Source organism: Geotrypetes seraphini, chromosome 10 (genome assembly GCF_902459505.1).
Source record: "Geotrypetes seraphini chromosome 10, aGeoSer1.1, whole genome shotgun sequence".
Taxonomy (NCBI): Eukaryota; Metazoa; Chordata; class Amphibia; order Gymnophiona; family Dermophiidae; genus Geotrypetes; species Geotrypetes seraphini.
Genome location: NC_047093.1, coordinates 1,738,740 through 1,761,000, shown reverse-complemented (window position 1 = coordinate 1,761,000; position 22,261 = coordinate 1,738,740). Strand labels below are relative to the sequence as shown.

At 46.6% G+C, this 22,261-nt stretch overlaps 1 protein-coding gene across 2 annotated transcripts in view; it reads left to right on the top strand.

Annotated features, from left to right (window-relative positions):
* Positions 1 to 22,261, top strand: part of LRRC45 (leucine rich repeat containing 45) — a 231,711-nt gene that overhangs the window by 13,341 nt on the left and 196,109 nt on the right. For both annotated transcript variants that reach the window (XM_033961545.1, XM_033961547.1), the window contains exons 2-4: positions 5,318 to 5,379; positions 9,543 to 9,613; positions 9,928 to 10,106. In XM_033961545.1, the coding sequence (XP_033817436.1) occupies positions 5,318 to 5,379; positions 9,543 to 9,613; positions 9,928 to 10,106 (312 nt within the window). The remainder of the gene's footprint in view (positions 1 to 5,317; positions 5,380 to 9,542; positions 9,614 to 9,927; positions 10,107 to 22,261) is intronic.

Here is a 22,261-nt window from a genome sequence, read left to right as displayed (position 1 = left end):
TGACTTTGGTCAGCAGTTTGCCTCCTGTGGGAGCCCTAAGGATTTGTGCTGCAGGGGGCTTCACTTAGAGGAGGAGTCTTGTCCTGTTTCCAGGATTGATGCCCTTGACCAGGAGTGCCCAAATGGTTGATCGTGATCGACCAGTTGATCGCAAAGGTAACGCGAGTCGATCACATTGCCTTTGCAATCTTTTTCTCCCTGCTGCTTCCCCAAGCCAGGCCTGGCGCGTACAAGCGCCGGACTCACAATACTTCACCGCCAATGCCAATTCTGGGCCAGCCTATCGCTGCCTAGCTGGGCTGGAACTTCCTCCCCGATCTTAGAATTGACATCGGAGGTTAATTCTTATGAGCCCGGCACTTGTACGCGCCAGGCCTGGCTCGGGGAAGCAGCAGGGAGAAATTGGCATGGTGGCTTGGGGGTGGGGGTAGGGAAAGAATTGGGGAAGTGGAGAAATCGGCACGATGGCTTGGGGGAGAGAGAAAGAAAGGCAGAAAGAAAGAGGGGGCAGGGGGAGAGAGAAAGAAAGGCAGAAACAAAGAAATATTGGCTTTACAGAAGAAGGAAGTAGAACCAGACTCATGAAATCACCAGACAAAAAGATAGGAAAAATGATTTTATTTTCAATTTAGTGATCAAAATGTGTCCGTTTTGAGACTTTATATTTGCTGTCTATATTTTGCACTATGGCCCCCTTTTACTAAACCGCAATCTGTTTTTAGCGCAGGGAGCCTATCAGCATCGAGAGCAGCACAGGGCATTCAACGTAGCTCCCTGTGCTAAAAACCGCTATCGCGGTTTAGTAAAAGGGGAGGGGGTTTATTTGTCTATTTTTGTATAGTTGTTACTGACATTGCATATTTTAAAGTCATCTTCCTTGACCTCTGAAAAAAACCCCAAATTCAAATGATAATTAACATTTTCTCTGCGTACAGTGTGCTTTGTGTTTTTAAAAATTTTATTGTTGGTAGATCATTTTGACTTGGTCATTTTAAAAGTAGCTCGCAAGTCAAAAAAGTGTGGGCACCCCTGCCCTAGACCCTTGCGAGGGAAAGAAGTTCTAGTCTGCGGTGGTGCTCCTGGGTTTTGACATCAGCTAAGGACCATTGCCAGGCGTGATGGTTCCATTTCACAGGAAGTTATTTGGGGGCCTGGCAGTCATGATTGGAGGCTGCTTTGCACTCATTCTATTCGTGGAAGGGCAATGTAGCTGTGGTTTCCGCAGCATGGTGCTCTCAGGTGAGGATGGCTCTTGCTCACATGTGCTAGGGAGTTTAGCCTTTGTATGATTATGAGTCATATACTCTCTGGAATGTAGTATCTCCTTGGACGTGTGCTGCAGGGCAGGATTTGGGGGCGAGGGATTTCCCATTTACTTGTTTATTTCCTTCTCTATGTTTGGACTGCTTTGATACATCCCACTAGTCTCTGGATTCATCTACTGTTGATGACAAGGAAGGCAAAATTATGTCCTTACATGATAATTTTCTTTTCTTTAGTCACAGCAGATGAATCCAGAGCCCCACCCTGTTGTGGGGTTTTGTCACTCTCAGGTGCGGTTTCAGCATGCTTTCGGCTGAAATTGCATTCTTGATTTTGAAGCATCAATGGTGCGGGTAGCACTTGTGAGCGAATGAAGTTGCATGTCTTATTTTTCATATGTCTCATGCCTTTTATGTGCTTTACTTTGTGTTTTAATTCAACTGCTTTGAGAAGACCTATACTGATTGGCCAGGAGGCTGCATTCAAGATATACCCGAGGATAAATCAAGTGCTCTCTATCTCCACCTGCTGGTTGATAGATGTAATCCCACTAGTCTCTGGATTTATCTGCTGTGACTAAAGGAAAGAAAATTATCAGGTAAGGACATAATTTTCCCTTTACGTATTCCACAATTTTATTTTTTATAATTGTTTCTACCATTTTGCCCGGCACTGAAGTGCCTCAGCAGCAGATTAATCCAGAGACTAGTGGGATAGCACCCATCTACCAGCAGGCAGAGATAGAGAACTGATTAACAGATGGACCAATTGGTTGGTACTCTCCCTGTATCCTCAGTATTCTCTGTCTCCCAGCAGGTGATGGTCGCTGTTCCACGAGCTCCTGGATTCTGGCTGGTTTTAGGTTTTCTCTACTGTTGAGAATTTTTCTCTTCAGTTAGATTGGGGTGATTGGCTGTGCGGTGCCAACTTTGGGGGTCACACCTGGGGCCCCCCCAGGTCACTGCTCCACCCTCCTCTCCGGTGGATTGAGGTTTCTTGCTGGTCTTCTGTGTTTTCTCCTTTCCCTGCATCTAGGCTTACAATTTAAAAAAAAAAAAAAAAAGACCAGTGTGCTGCTGCTGGACGGTGCTTTGCTACAGTCCAAGACTGCAACTACGAGCCTTAGCAAAAGGTGGACTTGGGTGAGAGTGATTTTATTTCTGTTGCCTGTGCTGGTTTTCTTGGGTTTGCCGTTGGTTGCGGGGGTTGTTGTGCCGCGGGGTTTCTTTTGTGCTCGGCAGTTGTAATAGCGGCAGAGGCGTTTAAGAGGTGTTCCTGCTGTGGGAAGCGGCGAACACCATTGGGCCTCTGTTCAGCTGGTTGCACGGATGTTGTAGGAGAAGACGTGCAGATCGCGCCTGATGCGCCGGTAGTTTCCCGTGCTGTGGGAGTCGGGCCTGCTTCTCCCCCGCGCGCAGCTGCTTCTTGGCATCCGAGAGGGTAGACGCGTTGGCTCTACCGTGGCGGGTTGTCTCCTGTATGTGTTCCCTCCTTGATGATAGGTCAGGTGTTACATTGCATCGCTCGCTTTCCGGGCATGGTGATTCTGGTGGCTCCGGATTGGCCACGTCGACCTTGGTATGCGGACCTGATGCGTCTGTCGAAGGGCGATCAGTTGGCGTTCCCTGTGACTCCGGACTTACTCAGGACCCAATATGCATGGAAAATCCGTCCCACTTTGGTCTTATGGCCTGGCTCTTGAAAGGTCATGGCTGAGGCATAAGGGATATTCGGAGTCGGTTATTTCCACTCTTCTTCAGGCCAAGAAGAGGTCTACTTCTGCCTCGTATGCTAGAGTCTGGAGGGTTTTTGATTCCTGGTGTTCGGCTCAGGGTCTATCGCCCTTCAAGGCTTATCTCTCTTCCATCCTTTCCTTTCTTCAAGATGGGGTTGCCAAGGGGTTGGCCTATAATTCTCTTAAGGTTCAAGTGGCTTGTATAGCTTGTTACAGAGGTCGCGTGGCTCGTTCTTCCCTTGCATCACAACCTGATGTGGTTCGGTTTCTTAAAGGGGTGCAACATATTTGCCCTCCTATTAAGAAGATATGTCCAGAGTGGAGTCTTAAAGTAGTCCTTGGGGGGTTGCAAAAGCCTCCCTTTGAGCCTTTGTCAAAGGCAACTCTGAAGGATGTGACGTTGAAAGCGTTTTTTCTTGTCGCAATGGCTTCGGCGAGGCAGGTGTCTGAGTTGCAGGCGTTGTCTTGTAGAGATCCCTTTTTGCGTATTTCCGATTCGGGGGTTTCAGTGAGGACAGTCCCCTCGTTTCTTCCTAAAGTGGTCTCAGCCTTTTATGTTAACCAGTCTCTCTTCCTTCCAGCCTTCCGGAAAGAGGATTGGGGGGAGAAGTTCTCTTCGTTGCGGTTACTGGATGTACGTAGGATATTTCTCCATTATCTCGGGCTTACTAATGACTTTCGCCATTCGGATCACCTCTTTGTGTTGTTCGCGGGCCACAACAAGGGTATGGCTACGTCTAAAGCTTCCATTGCTCGCTGGGTCAAGGAAACCATTGCTTCTACTTACTTGACTCCTGGTAGGCGGTTGCCTGACAAGCTGCATGCTCATTCCACTAGGGCGATGGCTACCTTTTGGGCTGAGTCCCGAGGTTTTTCTTTGGAGGAGATTTGTCGGGCGGCTACTTGGTCTTCTAAGAATACTTTTCTAGGCATTACCGGTTGGATGTTGCAGTGCATGCGGAAGCTGCCTTTGATGCATCGGTTATTGCAGAGGCAGCGTTCGCTTCCCACCCTGATTGAGGATTGCTTTGCTACATCCCACTAGTCTCTGGATTCATCTGCTACTGTTGCTGAGGAAGGAAAAATTATGTTCTTACCTGTTAATTTTCTTTCCTCTAGACGCAGCAGATGAATCCAGAGCCCCACCCTTTCTGGATATTGGGTCTCGGTTTCGGTTTTCTGTATTCTTTGGTTTTGTTATAGTTGGTGGTTGTTTGTTCTATTGTTGCCTTTTGCAAGTTCTTCTGGGAAAGGAGTTTTTTACCCGTTACCCTATTTCTGGTTACGACTGCTTGGGCAAGGAGCAATACTGAGGATACAGGGAGAGTACCAAACAGTAGGTCCACCTGTTAATCAGTTCTCTATCTCCGCCTGCTGGTAGATGGGTGCTATCCCACTAGTCTCTGGATTCATCTGCTGCGTCTAGAGGAAAGAAAATTAACAGGTAAGAACATAATTTTTCCTTACCGTTCTGTAATTTCCCGGATCTCCCCTGGAGCCCTTTTTTAAAAATCGGCGTAACATTGGCCACCCTCCAGTCTTCAGGTACTACAGACGATGAGGGAGAATGGGGTAGGAGCAAAGAGAAGAAAAAATGTCCTCTCTTTTATTATGCCTGAGACTGATGTGTATGCTTTATACATCAGAGAGAAAACATGGCGGTATAATACTTCAACTCCCCTCCTAGTACTAAGTTGGGTGAGTGACATAGAATGGAATTCTCAGCAAGAGCAGGGTTTAGTGTGTGTGTATGTGAGCCAGCATGCAAGTGAGAGAATTTGAAGAGATGTGCTTCAAGTTTTTGAATAAGGAGATTGGGATCGAGGAAGAAAGAGCAGCAAGTGTAGCCCTGGCTGCACGTTGGAAGCTTAAACTGTCTTCTGTGGGGAAGGTTTATGGAAGAATCAGATTCAGGTTTTCCAGCACTGTCATTTTATATAAACAGTAAATATGCAATAGAGTCCAGCTTTTCAAGAAAACTTGGTCAAAATCATTGAAGAGGATATAATGGGATGTATTGGGGAGAAGAAGATACAATGTCAAATTCATTGGATCTGTAATCTTTAAGCAGGGAGGAGCATGGACAGGGTAAGAAAAAAGTAAATTCAGTTTTATATGACATTGTTGGATTGTGTTAGACATGGATTGAATTGAATGAAAGTTTTTAAAAAATAACTTATTAGAGTGTTAGAAGGTGGGAATCAGACATAATGTAGCAAACACAAAATGAGTTGGTAAGTGCCAGCCAGCCTAAAGTGCTGGGTTTGTTCAAATAATTATCTTTTTAAGTTGACATGTTTTTGCTTGTTACCTTTTCAGGAGTAAAGCTGCTGTTGCAAGGACTTTGTGCCAATACTGTGATAAAATGTCTTGATTTGAAGGTGAGCATAGGAAATATAAACATGTCAGACTGCGTGATGTGGGGAATGGTACAAGTTAAGGAAGAAAGACCCTGGAAGGAGAGAACACTGAGGAATCACTTCTAATCTAATCTAATCTAAACCTTAAGTTTATATACCGCATCATCTCCATGAGAATGGAGCTCGACACGGTTTACAAGAACTTAAAATAGTGGGTAGAGAAGAAGAAAAAGGATTACATGAACTTATGTGTAGAAGGGGGGAGAGAAAGAGGGGAAGGCCAGTGGGAGTTTATGGGTACAGTTTTTAGGAGATTATTATAAGAACTTTTCCTTGAGACTTGCAGTGAGGGAGCAAGGGTGTTTATTTCAGTGTCATGGATAGATACAAATAATTTGTTTTCAAACTTGTCCATTTGAAAGACTCTTAAACTCAGAAAGGAGGGCTCTTATTGGGTTCTTGTCAATTAGAATTTAACTGTATAATTAATCAGCTGAAAATATGCAAATAAAACCAGGAGATTGCCTTGTGGATAGGTGATAAGAGATGCAAAGGAGAATTATTTGCAGGGAAGGTTTCTGAGGGATTGTAGGAGAATCCCTTGGTGGGGTGAGAATGGTAATGTTAAGCAGAAATACAGTAGGTATACAGTATTCATTATTTCTTTTTATTTTCAAGGTATTGAGTAGGTGTAGTACACTACAGTGCTGAATAATAATCGAGTAAAAGTGAAACAAAGTAACTGATACATCAACTTCACACAAATGTTATTCGTGACGCCTGTAAAATAAAAAAGATACGATGAACAAATACTGCATGTTTGCACTTTTGGCCCACCCTGTATAGAGGAGCTGCTTCTTGGGATCTGATGAGGGAATAAGGTGGAATCTAGAGAGTTGCGCGGGGACAGAAATCCCACCCGTCCCCACCCGTCCCCGCCAAAATTCCACCCGTCCCCGTGAGGAATCCCTCCGTCCCCACCCGTCCCCGCGAGAAATCCCCTCCGTCACCATCCTTCCCTATAAACTTCAGAAATAGTTATTTTATTTAATTATGCTACTGAATTAAAGGCTCTGGTAGAGACCCATTTACAAATAAGCAAAGAGACTTTATTAATTTGGAAATATTAATTGGGAAGAATACATACTTTGTAAATGGGTTTCTACCAGAACCTCTAATGTAAATATAAAATATAAATACTCAGCTGATGAGAACCCACAAACTGTCAGCTGAGGACTTCCTTTGCAGTTGGCCGGGGGTCCCTTTTGCCAAGCTTAGCAGGCAGCAGTAGCGTCCCTGAGTCACAGATGCTGGCACCTCAGTGGCTCATGGATGCTGCCATCGACTGCTGCGTTTGGTGGAGGGGAGTTCTGGCCATCTCTAGAGGAGGTCCTCTGCTGGCGGTGCTTGGGGATCCCCACCAGTCACAGCAAGGGTCAACAAGTACTTCAACACTGTAGAAATAAAACCAGAAATGCATTTCCTTTTCTTTTGAACACAAAACAAAGACATCTGCCATATACATTTCCCAAAGCTAACATATTTTAGTCAATAAATTCCATTTTTTACCTTCGTTGTCTGGAGACTTATTTTTCCATAAAGTTGGTCCCAGTTTCTTTTTTCCGCTTTCCCGTCTTCTCTAAATTCTTCTGTTGCTGTCCATTGATTTCCCCTACCATGGTCTAGCATTTATCTCTTTCTCATCTTTCATGCCTGCCCACCAGCCCCATGCCCAACATTTCTCCTTCTATCACCCCTCTCCAACACTATGCCACATCTCTCCCTCCATTCCCTTCACCACTGTCCAATATTCCTCCCTCTTGCATCCCTTTCAATCTGTCCCATTGTTCCCTTGCCACATTTCTCACTCTCATCTTTTTCTTCCCTATCACATTCTGTACCTTCCTCCCTACGACCAAAAATTCTCCTCTTTCTTCCATTTGCCGTGTGTGTGCCATGAGGGAGGTCTGGTGCCCCAGAGTAAGAGCAGGGGTGCCCACACTTTATGGGCTTGTGAGCTACTTTATAAAGACTAAGTCAAAATGATCTACCAACAATAAAATTTTAAAAAAACACAAAGAACAATGAAAGGCAGAGAAAATGTTAATTATTCATATTCCGGGTTTTTTCAAAGAGGTCACGGCAGATGACTCTATGCAATGTCACCTCGGTAACAAAATACAAAAATAGACAAATACACCCCCTCCCTTTTTACTAAACCACAATAGTAGGTTTTAGCACAGGGAGTTACGCTGAATGCCTCGCGCTGCTCTCAATGCTCATAGGCTTCCTGCGCTAAAAAACGATATTGCGGTTTAGTAAAAGGGAGCCATAGTGCAAAATATAGACAGCAGATATAAATTCTCAAAACAGACACATTTTGATCACTAAATTGAAAATAAAATCATTTTTCCTACCTTTGCTGTTTGGTGATTTCATGAGTCTCTGGTTGCACTTTCTTTTTCTGACTGTGCATCCAATCTTTCTTCCTTTCTTTCAGCCTCCTGTATGTTTCCTCTCCTCCAGACCTCATTCTCTCCCCCAACTTTTTCTTTCTGTCTCCCTGTTCCCCCTTCTTTCTGTCTCCGTGCCCTCCTCCAAGCCACTCGGTTTGCTGCCACTGCCATTGGGGAACAACCCCCAAGCCACTGCCGTCCCAAGCTTTCCCTGCAGAAGCGTCGCGATGACCAGCATTCCGCTCACTGACGTCAATTCTGACGTAGGAGAGGAAGTTCCGGGCCAACAAGGCATTTCTCCTCATTCCATCCAGCCTGAGCCCCATCTCTCCTTGATCCAGCATTTCCCTTCTGTGTCTGTCAGAATTACCATTCCACCTATTTTCCAGCATCACCCTTCTTTGTGTCCATCTCACCTATATCCCTATCTCATCACTTTTTCAGAATCTTCATTTGTCTCTGTCCTTGTCTTTACCCCATGTTCACCATTTGCCCTTTCAATGTCTTTATCTCCCCCCCCCCCACTTTTTCAGCATTACTTCTATGTCTCTATTTCACCTCCTCTTCATGTCCCCTCTGTATCTCTATCCTTATTCAGTAGGTCCTGCTTACTCTTTCTCTTCTTTGTGTCACTATCTCCATTTTCAGCTTTCCCCCCTTTTCCTTTGTTACTGCACCCGGTAGCCAGAATCTTTCCACCCTCCCTCCACTACGGCCCAGCCCAGTATGAAATATTTCCTTTTGTTTCCCTCCCCTCTCTCTTTCTCTCTCTCTTCTCCTCCCTCACCCACGAGTCCTGCATCTGGCCCTCTCCCTTCTACCTGCACCTGGCAACACCCCCCTGCTCCGCGGCTCTCTTCAGCAACTCGTCAGCAGCGGTGATCAAGACAAGCTGCCGACATCGAGGCCTTCCCTCTACGAGTCCCGTCTTTGTGGAAAAAGGAAGTTGAAACAAGCGGGACTCGCAGAGGGTAGGCCCCGACGTCAGAAGCTTGTGTCGATCGCTGCTGCTGAGTTGCCGAAGAGAGCCGCGGAGCAGGGGGTGTGGCCGGAAGCAGGTAGAAGGGAGAGGGAGATAGGAAGGCTGTAGAAGCTCCGGAGCATGACACCGACCCCGGTCAGGATGATTTCTTTTTCAGGCGTGCAGCTTACAAGTCCGGCGTCGCGGCGGGAAATAGCCATGCTGAGCAGTGAGCTCAGCACGTACACAGATGAAAGCCTTGCTTGCTGATTGGTCCGGCGGGGCGGGGCCGCCGGACCAATCAGCAAGCAAGGCTTTCAGCTATGTATGTGCTGAGCTCACTGCTCAGCATGGCTATTTCCCGCCGCGACGCCGGACTTGTAAGCTGCACGCCTGCATCGCCAGAATTTAGGTAGGCTGTTTTCATCCCCGTGGGAGTCCCGTGGGCCAGGGGGCGTCCCCGTGGGAGTCCCGTTGGTCAGGGGGGCATCCCCGTGGGAGTCCCGTGGGCCAGGGGGCGTCCCCGTGGGAGTCCCGTGGGCCAGGGGGGGAACCCGCGGGATCCCCGCGATCCCCGTTCCCGTGCAGACCTCTAGTGGAATCTCTAGGTGGTAGGATAACAAAGGCTTGTGTGAGATGTGATCTGGTGGAGGGATCTCAAGGTGGTTGGGGGGGGGAGGTAGCAGAGGCCTATGGGAAAATTCTTGGATGGGAGAAGTGCTCTGGTGAGGATAAAAGATTGTGACACTGGTATGTTTTTTTTACAGGGAAATAATATTCGTGCAATAGGTGCTGAGGATTTGGGAAAACTTTTACAACAAAACAAATCTATCAGAAGGTAAATAAATAATTTGTTTTCTCAATTATTTGTCAGTCATTGCTTATCATCCATACACTGTAAGGAGGGAAGTGCTTTCAGGGTTAATAGTAATTAAAAGAGGTAAATGAGGGGATGAAATGGTGATACCTGTGCTCCATTCAGAAGTAAACAAGGAATTCCCCAGTTCCTGCTTGAATCATCTTTTGTTCATGTGATGAGTGTTGCAACATACAGAAATGCAGGGGCATGGAATGGGTTCCTCTTCTGTGTGAGGAACTGGGAGATCCATGATGTTTTTTTGCTCTCATTTTTGTTATTTCCTTTTCTCTCAGATTGATCCTTGAGTGGAACAACCTGGGCATGTGGGAGGATAGTTTTTCTGTCTTCTGTGATGGTCTTGGCTCCAATCACTTTCTACAGCATCTAGATCTTCGCAATAATCAGATCAATCACCAAGGGGCTGGAGAGCTGGCAATGGCTCTGAAATGCAACTCAAGCCTGCAGGGGTTGGGTAAGGTGTGCTTGAGTTCTGAGATAAAGATGATAGCAGAAGATGCCTCTGGAGGGCAAGCAGGATTTAAACTAAGCTTTAAAGGATGGCGAAAGATTGTCTGATTCTGTGTTTGAAAGATTTTAAAAAAGGCAGAAAAATCATGAATGTTTAATTTTGTGTAGATAGCATGAGATGGTTACTGGGTGTTATATTTGCAGAAGGACATTGTTTTGCAATGAGAAGGTGAGACAGCTTTTGTTCTCCATGTGTGATAGGGGAATACCACAGCTCTTCTGACAAGGATGAGGAAATGTATTGGTACTAATTGGTTAAGTGACTTATCAGAACCCTCTAGGCAGGTATTGTTTCTAGATGCCATAAATCAATGCTTTGTGGAACAGCTGTAGAACCTGACTACATATTTTCTGAGTAGGACCAAGAAGTACTTCATAGGTTTTCTTGTAACTGAACCTCTGCTGAGAGACCTTGACATCATCCCTCACTTTCACAGCATTGGGTACAAAGGAGATCCAATTAGTTAATAATTCCCTAGCAACAGCAGCAGATGAATCCAGAGACCAATGGGATAGCCCACATCTACCAGCAGGTGGAGATAGAGAAACTGATTAACAGGTGGTCCTATTGGCTGGCACTCCTCCTGTTTATCCAGTATTCTCTATCTCCCAGCAGGAAAAGGTCGCTATTCAACTAGCTCCTGAATTCTGGCTGTGACTGGAACTTTATTTTCTCCTGTTGAGGTTTCTCTTCAGTGAGACTGCCATTCTGTTTCTCGTGTTGAGGTTTCTCTTCAGTGAGCTGGCAATGCTATTTCTCCTGTTGAGATTTTCTCTTCAGTGAGACAGGGGTATCTGGCTGAACGGTGCCGGCTTTAGGGGTTACACCTGGGCCCCACCAGGTCCCTGCCTCACCCTCCCTCCGTTGCTAGAGGGTCTGACTGGGTCTCAATTTTTTTCTTCTTTCCCTTCTCTGTATGTTCAAATGTTTTTTATTGTTTCAACAATAAACACTCAACACAATCAGTAGTATAGTTCAGTAAACAATGATGCAACTATCCCCCCCCCTCCCATCCCTCCCCATCCCCGGAGTCCAGTGCCGGATCAAAAACCTGAGAGTCCAAGTCCGACTTAAATATTCAAAAGTCTACTACGTGCATGTGGGGTGAGATCCTGCCAGAAACATTCCCAGGTCTGACGAAATTTACGACCCGGACCACGATCCAAGTCTCCTACTAGTCTCCGCTCTAGCGTTGCGTGGATTATCATCAAGGATCTCCATTGGGCATAAGTCGGAGGATTGCTAGACAGCCAGTTGGTGAGAATGGCTTTCTTCCCCATCAAGAGTGCTCTGGTAATGAAAGCCGTCATACCCTTGGGTTTAGGTGTGGTTATATTGTAATACCCAAATAATGCTCTCGGTTGCGGTAGCCAACGCCTCCCCCAAAGCAGCGTTATATATTGTCCCAGGTGCCTCCAAAACTGTAAAATTTTAGGACAGGCCCAAAGCATATGACCCAAAGAGGCATGAGCATGGTCACATTTCGGGCATGAGTGTGACGGTGTGATCCCCATCCGGGCTGCACGTTCCGGCGGAATATAAAGTCTCAAAACAATTTTCAGTTGCAGTTCCCAGTGGGTGATGTTAGGAGATACCTTTTGAATATGTTTCAAGACCTGTTGTAACTGGTGGGCTGTGAGTGTACATTGCAAGTCCTCTGCCCATGTTGTCGCTAAAATATCCAAGTTAGGGCCAGGTTGGCAATCCCGTACCCCCACAACGTGAAAACGAAGAGGAATCCTTTGTTGCGCCGAAAGGCTGTAGAGTTCCGAAAGGGCCTCTCTATTATCCTCAGTAAGGTGGGCCTCCGGTAGAGACTGTACATAATGCCGGATCTGGTAATAAGCAAACAAATCAGTGGGCTGTAAAGCAAAAGTCCGACGTAATTCCGCAAAAGGTGCCATTATCCCCTCCTCCCCAAACAGGTGGAAAAGATATTGAAGTCCCTGCATACTCCACCTCTGAAAGGAGGTATTTTGTAATCCAGGCTGAAAGGCTCCATTGCCCTGAATGGGTAAGTACAAGGAGACCCCAGAAGACAACTTAGCAGTTTTACACACCCATTTCCATGTTTGCCGTGCCGGCGTAAATATCGGATAGTATGACACCAAAGGACGTATCCTCGGGTCCGCCAAATGCAAAAAGTAACTTACATGGTACGGAGCCAACAAAGACAACTCCAGTGGTGTGGCAGAAAAATCAGATGTCCCCCTAAACCAGTCATTAATGTGTCTCATCTGACATGCCATAGCATACCATCGTACATTTAACAATCCATATCCCCCCCTGTCCCTGGGCAAACACATCCTAAGAAATTGCATGCGGGGTCGTTTGCCCCCCCATAGAAATCTTTGGAGACCCTTGATGAGACGTGCATTGTGAGTGTATGATAAAAGCAGCGGTAGGACCTGAAAACGATACAGCCATCTGGGAAAGAGCACCATATTAAAGAGGGCCACCCGGCCTGCTACGGAAAGGGGGAAGGTGGACCAGTTTTGTAAGTGTTGCAGAGTGTCATGTAGCAGCGGGGAGATATTACTATCATAAAGAGTCTTAAGGTCTCGCGGAATCCAAACCCCCAGGTAACGAATCGAGGTTGCTGCCCAGGTAAAAGGAAAGTGATCACTCCACGTCTGTTGTAGTGTCACCGGGCTAGCTAAAGCAACAGATTTCTGGTAGTTCAAAGTAAAGCCTGAATAAAATCTAAATTCATTTAGCGCCTGCAGTAGATGTTCAATAGAGTGAACAGGATTGGTGAGCATAAATAATAAATCATCTGCAAAAGCTAACACCTTCAGCGAATGAGCTCCAAAATCCACTCCCACAATATCAGGGTCTAAGGACACTGTACGCAGAAAGGGTTCCAAGTATAACAAAAATAAGAGAGGGGATAAGGGACATCCCTGTCGGGTACCACGTTCAATGAAAATTGGATCCGTGATAATGTCATTAACCAGGAGTCTCGCCTGTGGTGCCGAATATAACGTGCGCAACGCTGTGGCGAACCAACCCGATATTCCCATGAAGCTCAGCACCTCAAAGAGATATGTCCAATTAACTTGGTCAAAAGCCTGCGCCGCGTCCAAACTTAGGAGTAGCATCGGGGTATGATGATGTTGAGTGTACGCTAAGGATAATAGTGCCTTGCGAACATTATGCACCGCCTGTCTTCCCTTTACAAATCCCACCTGTGTCGGGGCAATGATATTCGGGAGTAGAGTTGCCAATCTATCAGCCAATATTTTAGAAAGAATTTTAATATCCACATTTAAAAGAGAGATTGGACGATAGGACTCGGGAGCAGTGCTTTCTTTTCCAGGTTTCAATATCAAAGTGATTAGAGCCTCGTTCGCTTCTATGGGAAAGTGTTCATCTTGTATTGCTTGAGCGTAATAGTCCCGTAGGACGGGGCCCAGCTGTACCGCTAAAAGCTTATAAAACTCAGCCGTAAAGCCATCCGGCCCTGGGGCAGAGAAATTTCTTTGTTGCTGGATTGCTTTTTGTAATTCCTTTGGGGTAATGGCTGCATTAAGGAACTCTACATCTGATTCAGAGAGCGACAATAGACCAGAATCTGTTAGGTAGTCCCTAATAAGGGGTTCATCTCCTGAGTCCTGGCGACCATAAATCTTCTGAAAGTGAGATTGAAAAATCTGTGCTATTTGTGCAGAAGAATGCTGCTGACGTCCCAAATCATCCCTCAAACCCATGACATAACGAGGACCCCTAGCCTGTGTTGTCAACCGTGCTAATAACTTCCCCGCGCGGTTGCCATAGCGATGATAGCGGTATTTTTGATACAACAGCATTTTGACCGTGCGCTCGTGTATATAAGAATTAAGGGTCGTCTCCACTGATATCAAGTGTTCCCTGGAAGTTCGGGTCGGGTGTTGTGTATAGTGACGTTTGGCAGTTGCTAATTCCTTTTCCAGCCGAAGAATGCCCCGTGACAGACGGCGATTGCGCGCTATAACATATGCTATACAATCTCCTCTGAGTACCACCTTAGCTGTGCTCCAAAACAACGTCGGGTTCGTACAATGCTGACCATTAAAGTCCAGAAAATCATCCCACTTAGATGTTAAATAAGTTCTGAAATGGTCATCAGAGAATAGGTAACTAGGAAAGCGCCAGCGTACAGGGCCCCGCATGCCAAATCCTACATTCACATCAATCCAAATCATCGCATGGTCAGAAATTACCGCCGGCCCTATGACTGCTGCATCTACATTCAAGAACGCCCTACTCGTGGTAAGAATGTAATCGATTCTAGATTGTGTGTTGTGGGCTCTGGAGCGATGTGTATAATCTTGTTCTGTGGTATGTAATAATCTCCAGGGATCGACTAAATCTAGAGTCGCACAAAGATAGGGTAGGCCTCTTCTTTGGGACTGACTGGAATTGCTTCCTGGCAGAGAGCGATCACAACTCGGGTCCATGACTTGATTAAAATCTCCCGCCACGAAGACTGGATCTGTGACTCGCTCCAGAAGCAATTCTGTAATGCCCTCAAAGAAAGAATGATCATAAATATTAGGTGCATAGACATTCATAAGGTAAAAGGAATATGTTCCTATTGTCACCTGTATCAGAATATATCTGCCCTGAGGGTCAATGTCAACCACTTGTACTGTGTGTGGTAGTGTCTTACGGATTAAGATTGCTACCCCCGCTCGCTTTTGTGTGGAGGAGGCTGCATAAACTGCAGCTACCCAGGACCTCCTCAATTTCTGATGTTCTGAAACCGTCAGGCGGGTTTCCTGCAGGCAGGCTATATCAACATTTTGACGTTTCAGCTGTGTTAAAATTTTCGTTCTCTTAATGGGGGAAGTGATGCCAGATACGTTCCATGATACTATCTTCAGATTATTAGCTATAGTTTATGAGAGGAGAAAATAAATGCAGAAAATGTATCATGTCTATCAAGAAACTGCCCCAGGTGCCCAGCCCCACCCAGGGTAGACATGTGGCACTCAGGACCTGTCCGAGTGCCCGCCATGCAATGAACAGAAAGGCTGGCAGGACTCTCCTCGCAACAGCCAGACCCGCTCTCTCTAACATTCGAAACATACTCACATACATCCACAATAGCATAGGACTCCATCCCCTCAAACCCCAGCCCTCCCCACCCTCCCATCCCTTCCCTTCCCCCTGTCGCATGGTGTGTGGTCACAACTAAAGGTCCGCCCCAAAGCGGTCCCAAAGGTGTGAAGGATCACAAATTAATGCCACTCCAGGCCCCGAGCCCCCCAAAAGGAATATTATCTTATACCATAGAATATACTGAAAACAACCAGAACAAATAGGATATAGCCCCTCCACAGTCTACTATCCCATAAACAGTAAAACTGAACAGGTAAGTTTATATCAATGCAAACCATAGACCCAAATATGAAGTATGCTGGTGAAAGTGTCATTTCCCCCCACTCGGGGGGCCAAAGAGGTGCCAGTACTTCAGATTCACAAGTCCACAATCAGAAGGAGGCATGTGCATTCCTGAACCCCTCTCTCAGTCAGGTAAGGTCCGATTGGGGGAGCACCTGGGTGTTCACATAGAGGGCTGCCTCCGCTGCTACATCAAAAACATGCCACTGCCCCTGATGTTGTATTCGCAAAATGGCTGGATATAGAAAAAGGAAGCGTATTTTCTTTTCTGCCAGTGAAGAACAAATCGGGTAAAATTGCTTCCTGCGTTCGGTCAGGGCTGCGGAATAATCCTGAAAGATGCGGACCTCCGAATCTTCAAATTTTAAGGTCTCCCGGAGTTGTTTATATTTACGCAGAATTTCCGCTTTATGATTATAATTTAAGAGCTTGGCTATGACCATTCTAGGTCTCGCCTCCCGGGCCTGTTCCCTGCCCATGCGGTGTGCCCGTTCTAGGCGGATAGGTCCCAAGCTCTCTGGCAAGGAAAAGGTATTTGTCAGCCATACTTCTAGGGTTTGTAGCAGCTTCGGACCCGCAACTGTTTCTGGAAAACCCAAAAAGCGTAAGTTGGACCTACGTGATCTATTTTCCAGGTCCTCCAGTCTCTCCGCCTGCTTTTGGGTCAGAGTCTGTAGGTCCTGTATTGCAGTGTCCTGGGATCTCTGTATATCATCAATTCCTGAAACTCTGGTCTCCAAAGCAGTTGTTCTGCTAGTTGTCTCTGTGAGCAGGTTTTCCAATTTTAAAAGTTGTGCAGATAATTTGTCAATGCTAGGTTGCATAGCCGTGGTTACCGCCTGGGTGAGTGCAGTTAGCGCCTCCGGCGCTATTTGTTGTATTGCCGGGGTGAGAGTGCTCGGCGCCATTTTGTCTCCGCCGTTCTGTGCTCGATCCCGGTCCTTTTTTTGCAGGCGGGTAGACATCTGCGGCGCGGGCGAGGACAGAAATCTGTCCATACAGCGGGTGCACTATGCGCTTCAAAGCGCTGACCTCCGGCGTTCCTTTAGCGGCTGGCAACCGCGCGATTCGGGACTCGGGACCCGGGAGCCCAGGCAGCGCGTGTCTGCCTCCGCTCAGTGCATCACGTGACCCTCTTTCCCTTCTCTGTAAAAAAAAAAAAAAAAGAGAGACCACAGTTCCTCCATTCTGCTCGGTTACTGCTGATCAACCAGCTTTAACTGGCTTCAACCGGCCCTAACAACAAGTTTGTGGGTATGTCTGGTTTTTTACTGTCAGTTGAACTTCAGGTTCTGTTTGGGAGTCTTAGTAATGTGGGTTCGGTCAACGTATGTTTAAGGAATGGATATTTTATTGAGGCTAAGTTTTATGACTATAAATCCGTGGAGGGAGCCGGGACTTCCCGCCCTTTGCATGCACGCGCTTGGTTTCCTTGTTGGTTACAGCGCGGCAGTAGCGGTGCGATTTCATGCTCGCATTTGTTCTCATTGTTGGGTTTCAGTGTAGCAATAGTAGTCCTGTTTATTCTGAGGCTCTCTTTCATCGGTGTTTGTCACGGCCATGTGCAGCTGATTGTGCAGGTGCCGGTTTATAGCAGCGCGCATGAGATGGGACATGATTTTTTTTTTTCCGGCGCTGTGGGCCGTTCTTCTGGTTATTCCCCGAGTCTGATTTTCTTTCTATGCAAGCCGTGGCAGGGTAAATTTTGCGGGGCTTGAATCCGACTATGTATCTTTGAGCGTTGATGCAGCGGCCACGTGTCAGCGAGGATCAGACGTGCGCTTGGGTCTCCGGCGATGGCGGGAGAGCTGCAGCGTTCCGGTAGTTTATTTCCAGCTGACTTTGGTCAGGGTATGCCGGGGCTTCTCTCCTTTCCAGTTCAGACAAGTTGTATGTGTTTCACCAGCTTTGGGACAAGCTTGGGCAGATTTATATGTCTATGTCTGTGCTCCTGCTGTACTCCCTTGAAGGAAGCTGCTTGTTTAATCAGACTCTAGGGTTAGCATTCAAGGGGTTTACCAGAGAGACTCTGACCTGTGCTAGGTCACCCAGTCTCGGTTTGTCTCCGGACTGGGGCGACATATGGCAGCTCACGGCATGGTGAGATCAGCAGTAAGATAGTGCCCTGTATTTCACACAGGTATCTCATTGTCTCTCTTGGGGTCCCTGCAGATTGAGCCTTTGTCTGTTGGTAACTGTCCTTATTTGGGCCTCTGTGTTGAGCTGCATGTGTCTAGTAGTGGTACAGGATATATATGCCTAAAGGTAGTACAAACAGTTTCCAAGTTCGAGCTGACTCTATGGGCATAACGACACTGCGCATCTTCCTGCAGCCAGGACTCTCTTTCTCTATTTCTGAGGGGGCCTGGACTTCAGATTTCCATGCTTATCACGCTGGTTTCTCCTGTCACCATTTTCTCATGGCACATGCTAGATGGGCCCCCCGACCAGACAGGAAGGGCTGTACAGCTCCTTTTAACCAGGAGCCAGTTACCTATTCTATCAATCCCGCGGAGGATCACGCGCTATGTGGCTGTTAGCCTCATCCCTGAAGCTCTCATTAGCGATGTGAGCTTTGTCTGATACCTGTAAGGATGCTGTTGTTTTCCACAGGGCGGTAGATGCAACATCTTGATTGAGTCTAGTACGTATTCACTTTAAAGGACATAAAGCTCATGTTGCATGGGGTTAGTACTGTTTTCATGGTTCCAGTATATTCCTCTTTACATTGTGGAACTTGATTTTTCCTAGGAGAATCTTCTTGCAGATCCTACAGACACATCCTGCCATTCCCTGACCTTCTGCACTTCATTCTGAGGGGATCTTGACTTCTTCCAATGACTCTTCAGGCTTTCTCATGAGGGAGAAGATGCTATAATGTCAGGTCAGGGGACTGTGAAGATTTTTCAGGATGCTTGCATCTTTGCATCCTCCTCAGGTTTCCAGTTCATTCTTGGAGTCTCTATGTTTTGTGTTTCCCTTTTCAGTGTTACTGGTCCTCAGGACAGTTCTTGTAGTTTTTCGGGAACTAAGGGACGTTGTTCCACTTACTGCATGGTACCCGAGACGGGGGCATTGGGCAGGCTGGATCCCATTCTGCTGAATTAGTTTCTCGGGGTTGCACATTTCTGCACACAACCTGGGAGTATATTTACATTTTCTCTATGGACTCCGAATCGGCACTTGGTTTGCCTGCCTCTCTTGGAGCAGCGCTTTCGATTTTGGCACATGCCATTTCGCCTACCCAAGGCTTCACGAACGTTTTAGGTGATGTGGGCGGTGGAACCGTTTTGGCGCTACCAGGCGATTCATCTAATTTCTTCTTGACTGCCTGCTTGATTCGGACGACTTCCAGTTGGGCCATTTGACTGACACGAAAAGGGTGGTATCTTTTCCTCAGCTCTTTACACGTGCATCTTCGAATTTGCACAGCGCTCTTTTCTCCTGTACTATTTATAGGTATATTGGGGTGATGTTTTTATTCATATAGGAGAACATAAGAAACGCCTTCACCGGATCAGACCGAGGTCCATCTAGTCTGGCGATCCGCACACACGGTGGCCCATTTAAGTACTCCTTTTTGGAGACCCGGATTTACTGTATCCCTCAATCTGATATGCAAGAAGGTGTGCATCCAACTTGCGCTTGAATCTCAGTACAGTAGTCTCCTCCACAACCTCCTCCGGGAGTGCATTCCAAGCACCCACCACGCGCTGTGTGAAACAGAACTTCCTGACATTTGTCCTGAACCTGCTGCCACTCAGTTTCAGGCTATGACCTCTAGTCTGTGTCACATTTGAAAATGTTAGTAATGCTGCTTCTTGGTCTATTTTATCAAATCCTTTTAATATTTTAAAAGTCTCTATCAAATCCCCTCTCAGTCTTCTCTTCTCGAGGGTAAACAGTCCCAGTTTCCTGAGTCGATCTTTGTAGCTCAAATGCTCCATCCCTTTGACAAGTTTCGTGGCTCGCCTCTGCACTCTCTCCTGCAGAGTTATATCCTTCTTAAGGTATGGAGACCAATGTTGGACACAGTATTCTAAGTGCGGTCTGACCATTGTTCTACATAGTGGCATTATGACCTCTTCCGATCTATTCGTAATCCCCTTCTTAATTATGCCCAACATCCTGTTTGCTTTCTTCGCCACCGCCGCACATTGTACCGATGGCTTTAGGGTACTGTCAATCAGTACCCCCAAATCCTTTTCTTGTTTGCATTTTGCTAACTTCACCCCCAACATCTTATACTCATGTTCTTTGTTTTTCTTTCCTAGATGCATCACCTTGCATTTGTTTATGTTAAAGTTCATCTGCCACTTTGTTGCCCACTTTTCCAGCTGGTTCAGATCTTTCTGGAGGTCCTCGCAGTCCCTTTGAGTGCCAACCGCCCGACATAGTTTTGTATCATCAGCAAACTTTATTATAGAAACATAGAAAGATGACGGCAGAAAAGGGCCAAGGCCCATCAAGTCTGCCCATTCTATAGACCCTCCCCTTAAGATTAGCCAATGTTTTGTCCTGACCCACGTAGGGATCCCACACGGGTGTCCCATTTATTCTTAAAATCTGGCACGCTGCTGGCCTCGATTACCTGTACTGGAAGCTTGTTCCATTGATCAATCACTCGCTCCGTGAAGAAATACTTCCTGGTGTCGCCGTGAAATTTCCCGCCCTTGAGTTTGAGCGGGTGCCCCCTTGTGGTTGAGGGGCCTCTGAGAAGGAAATTGTTATCTTCCACTTCTATATGTCCGGTGACGTATTTAAATGTCTCAATCATGTCTCCCCTCTCCCCTCTTGCATGTTGTTTCCTCCTCCAGGTCGTTTATAAAAATATTGAACAAGATAGGTCCAAGAACCGAGCCCTGGGGCACGCTGCTAGTCACTTTCTCCCAGACATGTGTTTCTTTCCGGAGACTTGGTCGTGGGGTCTCGGTCTCAGATTGGTATTCTTCTTCGCTTACCATGACCAAGAGTATGGGATTCTGTACAGTTTCTGGGATCCATATTGCTGACTCCACTGGGAACTTCTGCTTGCTTTCCCCTTCTTACGCTACAGCAGTCGCTTTTGTTCCGGTGGTTTCCGGTATCTCAGGGCTCCAATTATTTGGTATGCTCCTCCTGCATCGCTCTGTATGATTTGGTGGCTCAGCGCGATTTCTCTTTTCAAGGCATGCCTCGGTCTTTGCTGGACTAGCTTATGACCACCGACCATCCCGGGCTGTCGGGTTGGGGGGCTCGGTGGCTTCCATCCTCAGCTCCAGGAGTCTGGTCTTCAGAGGCGACTCAGTACTTATTCATTCTTCTACTCTTGAGCAGTGTCAGGCTACCTTTCTGGAGCTTCAGATCATTCTTCCGGATTGCCGCTGAGGGTCCTTTTGGTCAGTATTAGGATGGGGATATTTCTCTACAGCTTGGGCAGTAGGTGTTGTACTCAGTTGGCAGGTGAAGTTGTTCTGTTTCAATGGGTGGACTCTCATCTTCGTCTTCTGTTGGCAGATCCTTTTATGGATCAGGATAAGAGTTTGGATAGACTTTCTCTCCACGGAATTTGAGCCTGGCCCATTTCTTGTATGTTACAGTGTACAGCACTGTGTACGCTCTGGAAAGTGTGCATGTTAGTAATAGTGTAATCTTCTGCATCCTGGATATTGAGATTTGTGGCTCAGGCATTCTAGCTCTTTTTATGGATGTGAGATCTCCTTGACCTAGACCTCATGGCCTCGTCTCTCAATTCTAAGCTTCCTAGCTTCTTCGGCGGGCCCAGGGAGTGGGAGTTAGAGGGGGTAGCTGCATGGCTCCTTTCTCACCTCTGCCTTCTCTTTTTCATTGTTTTCCACTGGCTGATGATGGCTTGGATTTGCCATCTCGAGCTCGCTTTCCGGGCACAGTATTTGTAGAATCTCTGGATTGGCGGCGCCATCCTTACTATGTGGATTTGATGAGTCTTTCGACAGCCGGACTAAGAAGTTTCCTGGTATCTCCGGCTGTGCTCGCCTAGGGTCCGATCAACATGGATATTTGTACTACTTTAGTATTACGACCTAGTTTTTTGAAAAATCTTGGCTGACGTGTAAGGGTTATGCGAAGCAGATTGTTTCTTCTCTTATCCAGGTGCTACGGACGTCTTCTCCTGTGGCTTCTGCTTCCTTTTGGAGATTTTTCCTTTCTTGGTTGCTTCTTAACGTTTGAACCACTCCAGAGTTCCTTTTTGGCACAAGTGTATTGCCGAGGGCTTAGCGTTCAATTCCCTTCAGCTTCTAGTGCCATTCTTGGCTTGTTACAAGGGCTAGGTATATTGCTCTTCGCTTACTTCTCAGCTTCATGTAGTTCAGTTCCTAAACAGAGTGCGGTATATTCATGCGCCTCTTAGAAAGCCCAGTTTGGAGTACAATCTTCACGTACTTCTTCTCAGTTTACCGAAGGCTTCATTTCATCCTTGTCTTTTGGGACTCTAAAGGGCTGGGCCGTTGAACATGGGGTTTCTTGTGGCCATGGCTTCAGCTCTGCAGTTTTCTATGTTGCAAGCCTTGTTCAACGGGGATTCCTATTTCTGATTTCCGAAATATGGGGTATCAGTTCGGATGGTACCACTATTTCTTTCTAGGGGGGTGTCATCCTTTCTTTTATGTCATGCTCGCTTTTCCTTCCTTCTTCCTGGGAGGAGAAATTGGGAGCAGTGCTTTTATTCACTGCATTTTTTGATGCGTACGTAG